This window comes from Crassostrea angulata, chromosome 2 (assembly GCF_025612915.1).
Source record: "Crassostrea angulata isolate pt1a10 chromosome 2, ASM2561291v2, whole genome shotgun sequence".
NCBI lineage: Eukaryota > Metazoa > Mollusca > Bivalvia > Ostreida > Ostreidae > Magallana > Magallana angulata.
The window spans coordinates 22,478,036-22,492,491 of record NC_069112.1 but is presented as its reverse complement, the minus strand read 5'-3'; the positions used below and the strand labels follow the sequence as shown (position 1 = coordinate 22,492,491).

Here is a 14,456-nt window from a genome sequence, read left to right as displayed (position 1 = left end):
CTGATTTAAGGCAATTTAAGACACATGTCAAACAGTGAACAAATTCAAAAGTCCAAAGAAAAGATACTTAACAGGAGCAGAGAAAACTTGGACTGTCAACATTATGCCAATCAAATTAACTTTCAACTGTGTGTTGACACCGTTTGTTTGATATTTGCTCTATGATAAACTTTGCTTAATGTTTTGATCCAACTCTTTCATGTTTCATAATTAAATCTTTATATATCAAATTGCTATACCCCTTTGATATAAACAAAAACTGTTATTAAGACGCATATATGCTCAACATTTAAAATCGTTTATATGATTAAATTTTGGTTAATGAATTTTTGTTTACAAATGTTAGTAAATGCATAATCTTTTAACCTGCAATTACTATTCCATGATCAGTTTTTTCCAAATCCCTTCGCCATTTGATAAATGTTGAACGGTATTCTGGAAAAGATAACTCCAGCTCAGTTCTGAGACCATCGTTGCATTTATCGCTTTCGAGCAACCTTTCGATTTCTTGGTAAATAGCTATTGCAGTTTGAGTTGGGCTTTTTTTCTCTTCGGCGTTTGAATATCTGTTAGAATTAGACATATACATGTTATAAGATATAAAAATGTTATATGCATTAAAACGAATATATATATTTTTTTGACTTGAAAAGACACAAAAGAAAAAAATCAAATCCAGAATATAATAAATTTATAGTTAGATGTTAGGCTGATTTGTGTACCTGTTAGTTTCCGTCTCTACTTCCTGAAGTGGTGTTGCTCTTCCTTCAGAAGAACTCTATTTTGCAAGCAAAATAAAATCACGATATAAAGTAATATGTTTTTGTAACAACAATGACAATTTGCCAATAAACTAAAAAAATGCCTTTGCCAGAGTAAATGATTACACGTTTGGTAATCCAACATGTGTTATATGATGTCCGTAAGCTATAGAAATGCCTGATAATTAATATAAGTAAATTAATTAAAAACCTATTTTGATTTTCGAAAAACTCGCACTTAAAAAGCAAAAACGTAATTAAGGTGGTGAACACGCTTAAGAACAAGTGACGTATAAATAACATTCCAGAACGAGGTGCCCACGAACGTAATGTAAAATATGCAAAATAAAATACATATCCTAGCGGTTTTTTGTTTAATTTCATACATCTTTATACAATGATATTAAACAAAATACATTAATTTGTAAACAATGAAGATATGATTAAATGATGTATGAATGTATGCAATAAGGGTAAAGTTAACGAAGAAGAGGGGGGGGGGGCTTCCTCAATTTTTTTTTATTTTAAGAGTCATTTATCTCAAATTTATATTTGGGACAGTGATAAAATCATAGCAAATATTGACCAATTTAAGGACAAAAATTTACAGATACCACGCATCAAATAACCATTCTTACGTTTGCAATATTCTTTTTTCAGTCAGTTGCAACAAATAAAAAAGGCCATGTACAAGTATGAATTATCAATTAAGTTTGGAGTTTTCATATTTGCCCGCACCTTTAAATGCAGCAATGCTGTTGTTTTTATTTCAATTTTGAGGAATAGGTTAAGTAAAATTCGGACACAATATCTAAAAATATCAACAAAAGTTTTTACATTGGTTTAATGTATTAGAAATTGTACCTTATTAATTTGTAAAGTTTTTATTCCCGTGTGTGCGCGGGATATCTTGTATAACTTAAATCATGGTCATTTCTATAATATATCCGACCTCTGCCAAGTTGGTAAAAATTGACTGTAGTAAAAAATTGTTATGATATTAATTACGATGCAGTAATACTGGCGAATCGGGAGGGAAGTGTCTTTTTGTCAAGGTAAACAAAAATGGAATTAGTCCTTTGTTGAAATTGAAATTCATACTATTTAATTTTTCTTTTCGCGGTTAATGATATTAAAAAAAATCTGAAAATCGATAAGATCTCCTATACTAGTTTGATATTGCGAAATATTGGACATGGCTTCACAATATTATGCGATATTCTAAACCTGGGTTTAAGTATGTTGGCACCTGAAATACAAGTAATGTCAATCATTCGAAAACCACTTGGATATAAAAATTGGGACCTAAAATGTTCATTTGTTTAATTTGTGACTCATGTCACATGCCATTTGTTTGGAAAGATACAGTCTTAAACAGAAATGATAATTTTCCTGAAATTGTTGTTCAAATTTGGCTTGGAAATTGATTATTTAAGGAAATCAATAAACAATTTAGAGTTTGAACTATTATTTAATTATAAATTTAATACAGTATAAGATTGAACACATGCAGTGACTATAAAAGTAATATCAAACTCAAAATTAAAAAAAAAAAAAATTGCTTTATTTGGTGGCCTCAATTGCCAATACATTATGAACACAACAACAGATGTTGTAATTTGTTTGACTAATCAAATTATAACGCGAAAAAAAAAATAGTAATGTAATCTTGCCAAAAGTTTGCATAAAAATAGACATACATTTAATATTTCATTTAAAAGTATAAAAAGTTTAGGTCACATCTCAAAAGTTTATTTGGCATTGTAAAATGCATGTATAAGTAAACGAAATATGTAAAGTAATATGTGATACAGAAAAGCTTAGGAGCAAACCTCTTTCATAGTTTGCAGTGGAGTCTAAATTATTACCGCTGCGAAACATTGAACCCTCGAACTGAAAAACATCTAAAGTTTTATTTCGTTAATAGAGAGGATGTTAAACATATGGCTGCGATATACTTAATAATAGCCTTTTCCTTTTGTCAATTCCCATTAAAGAGTGGGCTTATACTAGTAAATATGGTCATATTAAACACATGTGCATGTACTGATTCTTCAATTTTGACACACTCTGTAAAAAAGTTTATTATAACGCATAGTCATCATGTTTAAGCATTAACCTCATTAACGTATAAAAAAGTAAGATGCACCAAATACTGAACACTACTTAACAAATATACTAGTAATCACCGATTTTGTTTAAATTGCATTTTGCTTAAATGTAACCAGCAAAGATAATATGATTTATCTTAGAGTGATTCTGAATAACAAAAGACATTATTGCTGAACATTTATTGCAACGAAGAACTACTTTTTTGTATCCCCCCTCCAAATTAATAATAAGGCATGTTTTCAGCTAAATATTGCTTTAGACTTACATTTTTATTCTGAATGCCCACGACGTCCGGGCTAGCACTCTGTGCCTCCGAAAAATTGGTCGTTTCATTTTCTTCTGGTCTCATCATTTGTGTTCTGTATTTCATGAGATGGTTTCTAAGATAAATATCAAAAATAAACTGTTTGCTCAATCAATTGCCATGTTAAATTGATTTATTCCGTATCAATACAATTGGAGTGATAGTCTTTATTGGTTTTTTTTGGTGATCTATTTGGCATGTCACAGTTGTGTTCATATGAAGCACGCAGCAAACTTCGCTGTTTGCGCACAATTACGCTCCCCACTGCTTTGTTAACTATGCGGTGTAAATCTATAAGGAATAGTTTTATATCTAATGAACAGTATTTTGTTGTGTTTTACATTTTTGTCAGGCGTTTGTCCATCACTTTAAACTTTTAACATTGTTGATCTTTTCTCTAGAAATAATGGGATAATTTCAACCAAACTTGGCACAAGACATAACTAATTAAAAACAAATTCATTTTAAAATAAATTTATATTTAGGTTTTGTCAGATTCGTGTACCTGTTACTGCCCCCGGATGTGATGCAATTCCTTAAGAAGGACTCTAAAAAAACATGTACCAATCTGTTCTTTCAACAACAATGACTATATATGAACAAGTATCATATATACATTTAAATTGATATTATTGACATTTCTATTGGGTGAATACATGTATTTCCAAGACCTCCTTCAAATTGGCAACACTCGAGTGTACTATATAATGGTTATGATATCAATTGCGGTGCTTTAATCCTGACAAATCGGGAGGGAAGTGTCTTTAGTTAAGGTAATAGTGGCATGGGAAAAAGAACAAGCTATTCTATAGATTCATCAAACAAATTTTTTGTCTACGTAGCATAATGCTCTCTTATGTTTTCACACGTTGTGCTATGCCAAAAATGACCGACATTTAACTCGTAATTTATGGTGTCTCGAGGTTTGAAGACTTTCCGAGTACTGCACACGCTTTGGCGAGAGCCAAGAGATTTGTTACATTATTCCATGCCTTCGTATTAAGTTGAGATACGTAAACACGCACAAAAAAGGTCATGGATGACGTCACAAACAGTGCTCTTGCGCTATATTTCCCGCAATAAACTAGAGGTTGATCAAACATTGGTAATGTGTGTACTAGCAATTTAGAATAGACTGCGATACCTGCCTCAGATGACGTTTTTATTTTATTTTTTTTTTGTTCTGATAAAGAGATTAAATATATACTAACAGGAGACATACTTTATTAAGGTCTTCCGTTTCCAACGGAAGACCTTATTGTTTTCGTACTGTTTCCACTTGTTATTTTCTTCCACACATTTTGTGCACGCGATTTAACAGAAACTATTCGGCCGATTTCGACCATTTTTTCACAGATGATTGCCAGAGGTCATAATTCTAGACGTTTATTGAATTTTGAAATCGTCACTTTTTTGTACGACCTATTTTGTGCAGAGCTGATCTCAGAAACTGTCAGTAATATGAATACGAAATTTTCAGGAGAGGTAGACTATAGTTTGACGTTGTGCACTAGTATGTTGTTTTACGCCTGTGGAGTTCGCCCGGGAATGAAAATTGGCTAAGAATTTTTAAACCTCCCTCACCTCTCTATTTTTCCGAAAGATTTCCCAGAGATGGCTACATAGATTTTCTTGAAATTTGCAGGGATGATATAAAATGATTATTGCTCAAAGTTTTATTTTCAGTTTTTTTTTTCAAACTTCGTTTCCTGTTATCCGTTTCCTGTCCCCAGACAAAAAGCTTGTGACGTCAAGATCTCAATAATGGTCAAGACTTGAACATTCAGGATTTGTAGGGTTATAGACCAATAGTTGTAGATATCTTTAAACTTTTTTGTTTTGTTCGTCATAACTTCCGGTCATAACCGGAAAGCACTTACAAAAATATTTTTTTACGCATTCAGTTTATTTTCATATAGAAATGAAATAGAAGTATAAATCATTACACATGTCATATATCCGATCTTAAATGAACAAAGATATTCTACTTCTGGTGAGATATCTCAAATATCTCAGATAGCCTTATTCAAACAAATGTTTTACCCACGAGATCTTAGAAAGTACAAGTGATTAAGACACCAAACTTACAGTGATGATATACATTTGATAGAAAATGCATTTAACTGCTTTCATGTTGTTAACCGTTACTTCCTCTTTTTACTGGAAAGTTTTAAACAGATCAAGTCGTTTCAAATGTTTAGCTGTTTTTGTCTGATAATATTAGTAAAATTGATAAACAAGTGCAGTTATCCAGTGTTTAAGAAATAGTGACTTTTATTTTCACCAGCGACATAAATAACAGAGATTGGCTACTCTGCCATTAGCGTGTTTTGTTGTTGTTGAAAAATGAAACGGGACCGACCTTACTTTGAGATTTACATTTTAGTGAACTGATATAATAATCTTAAATCAAAAGTATATTGTTTTAATGAAAAGTGTGCATAGATACTACTTATTTTTGGAACAAAAAATAGAAAAATAAGATTTATATATAGAAAATATATTGGCTTGCTAAAAAACATCGGCGAAATCTCGGAAGACGGGTAGCAATCAAACTGTATCCTAAAACTCCTCTTTTAATATTGTTTATATGACATAAACTCATGAAAATATGATATTTTGAATGATTTGGTAATAGGCTTTAGCTGTTTATATTTCGATATAGCTGTTTATTAGAAAGATATAATGATTTAAACTTGTAACACTTTACAATATGGACCGCGGGATTTCACAAGATTTCGATCAGCTGCCAATCTCTGTTATTTATGTCTCTGTTTTCACTGAGCACTTCCGTACACTGTCCGTTTCCCGTCCATGGACAAAAAACATTGACTCTACGAGATTTCAATAACGATGACGACTTGAACAACTAAACTAGTTGGATGATAGCCCTATGTATGTATCTGTGTTTACAATTTTTTGTTTGATTTGTCGCGACTTCTTGTCGCCACTGAAAGCGCTCCAAAAATTGTTCCCTTATTTTATCTTTTTTACATTGAATGAATATATCAGTATATAATCGTATCTATGTTAACTATACAATTTTATTGACGCAAACATGTTCTACTTCCGGTGAGATATTTATTATTAATGTCCTCCGTTTCCAACCTTATTGTTATTGCTATAAGTTATATAATATGTATTTTTGTTCTAAAATTGATCCACGTTGGAGTGGTAGACTTTTATTGTCCAGGCGACCTGGGTTTAACCCCCAAGTGCCGACTTTTTTTTAAAATTGTATTTCGATTCAAAATGTTTCTGGAATAATGAATTTTAATAAGTTTTGTTTAAATGTTATCAAAAATCACAGTAACAGCGCTCTTTCCTAATCTTAAGACATGTCTGTTGAAATCCTTAGAGAGGCTTACTGGAATTTGAGAAGGTGTTGATAAATGAAAGAAACTGTCCTGATACCCTATTTAATGTGTATTCAAACGGAGGATCTGTTGTTGTTCGCAACGAGCGTTTAGTTGTCATATAGATCCAATTTAAAGCTAATTTTGCATGCATGTTCAGTAAATATAAATTGGGAAGATAAAAAACGGTCATTTTGAACTAGATAAAAAAAACCAAAAGAATTGCACACCTACAAACAGGGACAGGGGCAAGGATACAACGTTTGTAATTAGAATGCAAAAATAACAAATAAAAACATATTATGAACCAGGAAGAAAAAAAATAAAATTCGGATACAACAAGGTACCAACAAAATATTACCGTATTTGTCGTTAGTAGATTTCACCAAAAAAAACACAAATTACGTTTTGGCAGACTGATCAATTCTCTCCAAATGTAAAGAACGGTTTAAGGTGGAAGCAAATCTTTGAATTTGTCAGAAATTTTTTAAAACTTAAAAAAATCTTATAATTTTCTTTTCTCTCTCTATTCTGTCTGTCTGTCTTTATTTCTTTCTCCCTCAGTATGTTTGTCTTTGCCTGTCAGTCTGTCTGTTTCTCCCTCATTCTTTTTATAGTTGATAACTAAATAACATGACCATGATGCAAGGTTTGTGTAATACTTGCTACCTGCGCTCGCCACAACGGTAGCACCGTAAAACATATTATACTATAAATATTGTAAGTAGCCTATTTACACTCTTTCTTTTTCTGTCATTCCGCAGTTTATAACAATTGACAGAAATCTTGAAATATTGTTCTATAATATATTGATACCACGAAAATTTGGACCCGGGGTTCAAATAATATGAGATAATCTTAATCCGGGTTCAGTAAATCGCGGCGGAGTTTAAAATAGCATGGCTGCGAAAAACTGAACTTCATTTAGATTTTTACTTCATTATAGCAGATATTGTTGAATAGCTACGTTATACTGAACGAATTGTTTTTGTCAATTCCCAATATGAGTGTGTTCAAAATATTATGTCTAAGAAATGATAAAACCCCGTGGGATAGTTTAAATTATTATGGCCGCAAAATGACTAATCCCCTAATGCACCCCAATTCTATTTTATTTTGCAATTGCATATTTGGTTTTAGGTGGAATAACACATCATCACAAAATGGCTGACCACTGTTTGAAACGACATTTCGTTTTATTAGAAGGATTTTATGGACTAAAACATGTAACTTACTCCATAGCTTAGTGGATAAAGTGTCGGACATGCGTACATCCCGAGTTCAAATCCCGCAGGGGCTTTTGTTGTTACTTACTCGAATAGTTATTTTAGATATTCATTTTGCATCCCCTAACTACAAATTTTTCGTTTATTTGACATTTGTACAGTTAATCAATATTAATATCTTTCATTATAACAAAAATTCCTGTTAATTTGAGTGACTTTTTCCAGGTGTGTGTATTCTACCTTAAGATATTATGGCTGCTACATATTAAACCCCCTTTGACTTTGTTTTTCTTTTGAAGAAGGTGTTCAAAGATTTGTGGCTTCGATATATCAAACCTTATCTCTGGTTAGCAATTCTCTTTGGAAAAATTATGCCCCGAAATATTGATCCCCAATCTGATTTTCCATTTTCATTACATAGGGATTTAATGGCTGCTATATACGTACTAATGTTTCTTTTCGGATGTGCGCGTTGTCGCTTGCTTCTACTTTTTGTGTTCTGGCCCCGGGGCCATAAAACTTAGACGAGCTCACTTTTGATCTAAGTCTCACTTTTCTACTATATATCCCTTGTAGAAAAGTAAGACTGAGATCAAAAGTGAGCTCATCCAAGTGTTATGGCCTCGGGGCCTGGAGATAGAGGGTAACAATGCGACGACTCGCCCAGCTTATTGTTTCATATGCGAACTATTTAATACGTACATGTAGCATTAATCCTGGATCCTTGGTCAGCTGATGGACCAGGACCCTCGGAAAATCACCATTTGGTTATAATGACGAGGTTATTTATATTAACAAACATTTGGACTCTTGGCAAGGAGTGTGACGCATGCTCCATTTGGAAAACAAAAAATGTTTAGCAGTAATTTGGCATACATCCATCTTAGTCGCGATGGAGTTCACTTAAGGGTAGAGTCAGATGGGTGTTACCCAGCACCTTATGCCGAACACATGAGGAACATAAAATGTGCCGTGTATAATACAGTACTATAACTCAAGGCCAGTAATTTAAATCTTAGATTGTCAAAGGAAATGAAAAATAATAAAAATACGATTTCTTGTCACAAGTATAATTTAAGTAATTTCTATGCACGATAACATCATAAATTGTCTGGTTTCATAAAAATAAAGAATTGAATTTAAATATATCTAATTAAGAAACTTTATTTTAGAAATTTCAATTCAAAAGGTACAGTGTGTGTACCATAATCTTCTTTCAGTATACTACAGGATTGGTAAGAAGTTCTAGGTTATAAATGTTATAGCAAGAGTGGTCAGAATTTCAATTTTTTTTAAACCTTTTTCTAAGTTGAGGAATGGAATGAGCAGATCAGTTGTACAATGTATCTAAGTCAGCCATCATATGCTTTTATGTATCTGTAACTGACGAATGAATTAAAATACATCTACAAAGGTCTAAGCTTTCTTCTTATTACAAGAGCGGTTAGAATTTAAGGTTGATATTCTGATAGAAACTTTTTTTCTAAGTTGAGGCATACGCAGATTGGCTATATCTTAAACAAGCTGCTATTTTATCAGGAAATTGAATAATATATAATAGGATAAGTCGTGGAGGATATATGCTGAGAATTTGTGTATGTTAAAAGAGTGTCTTGAATTACCTTGAGAAAAGCCAGTTGAAAAACTAAAGAATCAATGCGACTTCATGCTATGTTTTTAACAACACACTCATTACTCCTGCCCGTTTGCCCACATATGTCAATCATGCCCAGATTCATATGCAATAGCTAATTGTAGATTTCATAAGCAAAAACTAACGAAAACATATGCATATACCATCGCAAAGCCCTCAACAATCATCTTATCAACTATCCTCTTCGGTCAATCCAAAAGTATGGGTAAATGTTTACTTGGTTATGAAAATGATCAGGCTAACTTCGCACTTGATAAATGGTTTTACTCATGGTTTTAACTATTCTCTGCCCCTCCACCAGGTGTACCTTAAAACCATAAATCAACATTAGATCACCCAGACATTATATACTGTCATAATATACAATATGGTGAATTCCAATATACCAAGAGAAATACAGCTGTTCGGTATGATTTTATAGATAATGTGGTCGATTTAGTTTAACAGTTTTGGCGGGAATATTAAATGGCAAAGACACATTGAAAATGCCTCTCGTATCATACCTATTCATCAATCAGATAACTATTTGCTACGGGTAACTTGTGAAGGTCAAAACTATTATGAAAAATGTCTCCCTGAGAAAGCGAGTAGTAGCTGTCAAATTTTCGAATAATTTAGTACAGCTCTTCAATCGGTAACGAGAAAAAATTTCAATGACTCGGGTATGTCTCATATCTTAGATGATCTTTTTTCTTTGTTAAATCCCCAAATGCGATAAGCTGTAGATCTTGATATTTTTCATTCCTCTGTAAAACAGTTTGAGTGCCATTAAAAATGAAAAAAATAACTTAGGCACAACTAACAATGTCATATATGGTATCGTGGTAGATTAAGTCAAAATGATGTGTCGCCTCCGATTAGATAAATGACAAACTTAACTTATTCAAAAGGTGTAAAGACATGCAGTCAACCTTAGGTCTTTTAAATTTTGTTTGTTCAGTGGTTGTCCCAGGTCTAACATTTCTTAGTCATTTGATAAGCCGAACATGTGGTTTGTTTATACTGATAAGGTAGGTGAAAGGGCGTCGAATTTAGGGGGGTCTAAATATATTTTTTTGGTCTTTCTACAATAAATCATGCAATGGATGGGCAGGCATTCCTCTCTCTCTCCCCCTCTCTCTCTCTCTCTCTCTCTCTCTCTCTCTCTCTCTCTCTCTCTCTCTCTCTCTCTCTCTCTCACACACACACACACACACACACACACACACACACACACAATTTGCAAACACATAACTTCACAGACTACAACCAAATCGAGTTATCTGCAGGATTGGTAACAAGTGATACTAGTTTCCTATCCTGCTGATACCTTGATGAAAAAAAGTATCATGTAATTCACATAGCAGTTTTAATGTGAAAATATATGCATGGTCATCGTAGTTTTAAATTCCAAACGTCAAACGTACATGTATTAGTCACTTATTGTTCATGTACATGCTTTAAGAATTGTCTTAAACCATCGCAATGCATAAATATAATTACTGTTACAGTGTATTGGAACCAACTTTCATCTCACATCAGTATTTTTTTTATAATAACATTAACTGATCTTGTAAATGTAATTCATAATTATGATAATTTACAATATGCATATTCTTAAACGATAATCAAATTGATCATGTTTATATGTCGACCCCCCTCCCTTTCACACAAATCATCATATTTGGTGTAAACATATAAGAGGGACATTAACGTATGCCTCCTACTTTTTAGCGGACAATTTTTTCATGTATCTATTTAATACATCAGGAATATCCCCCAAAGTTCTTGATTGGCAAGGATATTTTTTTGTCATTTGGACATTTTTTTTGTTACTAGGGTTATCAAAACAATTTTAACTTTATGTAGTTGGTCATTAAAAGTACCAAATGACCCTGTGCCTAAAACTCCCAGAACATACAAAGTTATTGCAATTTGAGTAGGAAATGCTTGTTATCGTTACTCCTTTGAAACCATAAGAGATAGAGACTAAGAAATTTTACCAATGCATTCAGTACACTAAGATGGTTCTTCGATCCATGCATACCGAAACGATTTGATACCCCTTTTCTAGCAGTCATTGCCCCTGAGAGTATTTGAATTTCCTGAAAATCACTTCCAACTTTTTTATTTTGGACTACTTAAGATGGAATTGTCTAACGTGGCCGAACAAAATGACATAATGCTCAAAGGTCAAGGTCATTTGGAAATCTCTTAATTAAAGAGTTTTCATAAATCTTTTGTTCTGGGTGGTACAAAAACTTTTTTCGTGGATCTTGTAGGACATCTTCAGACATTTTAAAATATTGCCCCTTGGTTTCTACTTGAAATAGTTACAGTCATTGTCCCTATTGTAAAAAATGCTTGTTATCACTACTCCTCTGAAATCACGAGATAAAAACTTGAAGCTTAACCAATGTCTTCAGTACATTTAGAGGATTCTTTAATCTATGTATACCATTAGGAATTAAGGACTTTAGAAGATATTGCCCTTGAAAGATTTATTGTAATTTCAATAAAATCACTTCCAACTATTTAACTATCGATCAGAGAGACTTCAGACCACTTTTGACGGGAGCGTTTACCTTGGACAAACTAAACGACATAAGGGTCAAAGGTCAAGGTCATTCTAAAATATGGTAATTAATGAAAATTCACATAATTTGAAATACAGATTTATAGCAGAGTTTTCAATAGTTTGCTAGATTGCGCAATAAGCTATACAATTTTGTTAGCTGGTTATCACATCAATGTCATGTAGTTACTTAAGTGTAAATTGCTTTTACATTCAACCTGTTCATATTGTGAAAAAAAGACAGCTAGCCTCTAGAACATTCGCTTCTATTTTTAGGTTTTCTAAATATAATCTTTTGTAAATAATATTTACCTGGCGAGCTCATGAGTTTTGTTAAGAATAAGTGGAAACATGAAACAACGTGGAATTCTTAAAGCAATGACTTGAAATTTAAAAAAGAAAATCCTTTAAAATCACTAATGGTTTTGCAGATTTCTCAATTTTTAGTGCAACATGTAGCACAGTGTTAATATTTTTTTTAAGCTGAAACTGTTAGTTAGTTCAAACTAGAGTACCAATGTTGGATAAAATATGGTGTAAAGTAGATCTTGAAAGTGTAAATGTTTACTAGATATAGCTTTCTTTATTGTTTCCATACCTCAGTACGGTAATCACATGACATAATTCCGAATTGAATGCCTTGCTGACCAAATTGTTTACCCTATTAAGCAATCTAGCAAGTTATTCGGTATTTTGTATCTCACCGTAAACAGAAAACAAATAGGGTGGAAAGACCTCTAATTGTTCGGGAACAGTTAGTTTACTAGTTTATATTTGCCATCATTAGGCCAGTATGATGTCGCTAGGATACGTGTACAGGTTTTCAGATCTATGAGTTGATCTGTAAATTCAGATATTAAAATCTAAAATCTAAATTTCTCCTTTTCAATTTGCCTTCCTGGCTTTTGTAATAATCTGTAGTTTGCTGTAAGGAATAATTTTAAAACGAAATATGAATATTGTTTTTAAGATATTGTAAAGACGTTTTTTTTTAGAACTGTTCTTTTTCTCAACTTGTTCTTACCGACAGACTAATGGTACTTGATTCCTTGTTCATCGATTACTTTTATGGAGTGTTTCACATATTAATAATAGAAATGAACATAAAATTGATTGTCAGTTTATTGACGGTGCTCCAAAAAGTTCATGTGAAAACAAGACAGAATAACCTTTAAAATTGATTGCATGTATTTTGTTTTCAAAATTTAATAATAAGTTAGTTATATTTATATTTCACGTCATGAACATAAATGAATATATAGAATGTAAATGATTATAAATATGTACAGTATCTACCAAGTCTTAGTTCAATCAATTATTAAGTTTGATTCAGTCATTTTAAAACTCAATTCAACCTTTTAATTACAACATGGCGTTTATAATTTCATTGATTGTCATCAAATATATGACGGAAAAGATTATTTGTTAAAAATTTACTTACATTTTGTTGGTCAAAATGTCCCTTTTTATTGTTACCTGTGTTATGTATCATCTGACTTTGACTGAACCGGTCCAATATCTTATCTCATGTCGCATTTTTTTTATCGGTGCCTGTATTTATTCTAGCTAATATGAGACAAGGTAAGTGTTCAGAGTTAAGTGTGTTTGACACTCTGCTGATAACAAAGACACTATAGTACATGTATCTGCCTGTGCTTGGTGATATAAGAATTTAGTGTCGGTATTCAATTGTAAGGTATTGCAAACGAGTACAAAAATCTCTTTTCTTATCTAAATGTGTCATTTGTCATATTAGATGTTTAGCTACCTACTTTTATCAAACTTCATATCATATCAAAGAATATATTTTAAAAGCACAGCGTTGGGTGATTTGGGTAGTAATTAATATGCGAAGAAGCTGGGAATTATGAACCATGTATCTTCGCCTTAAAAAAGAAACGATTTTATTGAATTTGTATAACTGAATACCCCTGGAATAAACTCATTTTTTCGTTTGATTTATCAAGCAAAAGCATGGTTTTCTCTTTCTAATGTATTAACACAAATTTTTTTTTTTAAATCAGCAAACCCAACGGTATTAAAGCAGAGTTAGCCCAGGGCCTTGACGGTAGGACTGGGGTAAAAGACAAAAAAAGCACTTGCCTCTTGGCGCAAAGAAGTGCTGCAAGATTCCCCGACTGGCCAGCTTACCCCGGTCGAAATTTACCAAGTTCCAACAACGGGTACCCAATGTGAACAATTTGGACATGATGTGTAGGACATTTTCTTAAAAGCCTAATTAATGGTTAAATGCAAGCAAGATATTCATATTGCTGCTGTGGTTGCTCCTACAAAGTACGATGAACAATTCCGGTTGTTCTGGATATCCAATTTCGATGTTTTGGAGGTGTCCACAGCGAGTAAAAAAATCTGAAATGTAGCCATCCAACCAAAAACTCAATATATGTCCCAACAATTTTATACAAAAAGTACAGTTCACCACTTTCAAGAACATCTTAATAAAATGTAAAACAACATTTTAAGCTTAC

General features: G+C 32.5%; 1 protein-coding gene across 2 annotated transcripts in view; it reads right to left on the bottom strand.

Annotated features, from left to right (window-relative positions):
* LOC128170905 (uncharacterized) overlaps nucleotides 1-13,469 on the bottom strand; it is a 40,181-nt gene extending 26,712 nt beyond the window's left edge. For both annotated transcript variants that reach the window (XM_052836658.1, XM_052836659.1), the window contains exons 1-4: nucleotides 13,409-13,469; nucleotides 3,139-3,253; nucleotides 723-778; nucleotides 367-566 (exon numbers count right to left, since the gene is read on the bottom strand). In XM_052836658.1, coding sequence (XP_052692618.1) covers nucleotides 367-566; nucleotides 723-778; nucleotides 3,139-3,243 — 361 coding nt within the window. In that variant the 5' untranslated portion in view covers nucleotides 3,244-3,253; nucleotides 13,409-13,469. The remainder of the gene's footprint in view (nucleotides 1-366; nucleotides 567-722; nucleotides 779-3,138; nucleotides 3,254-13,408) is intronic.
* Between the last annotated feature and the right edge of the window lie 987 nt (nucleotides 13,470-14,456).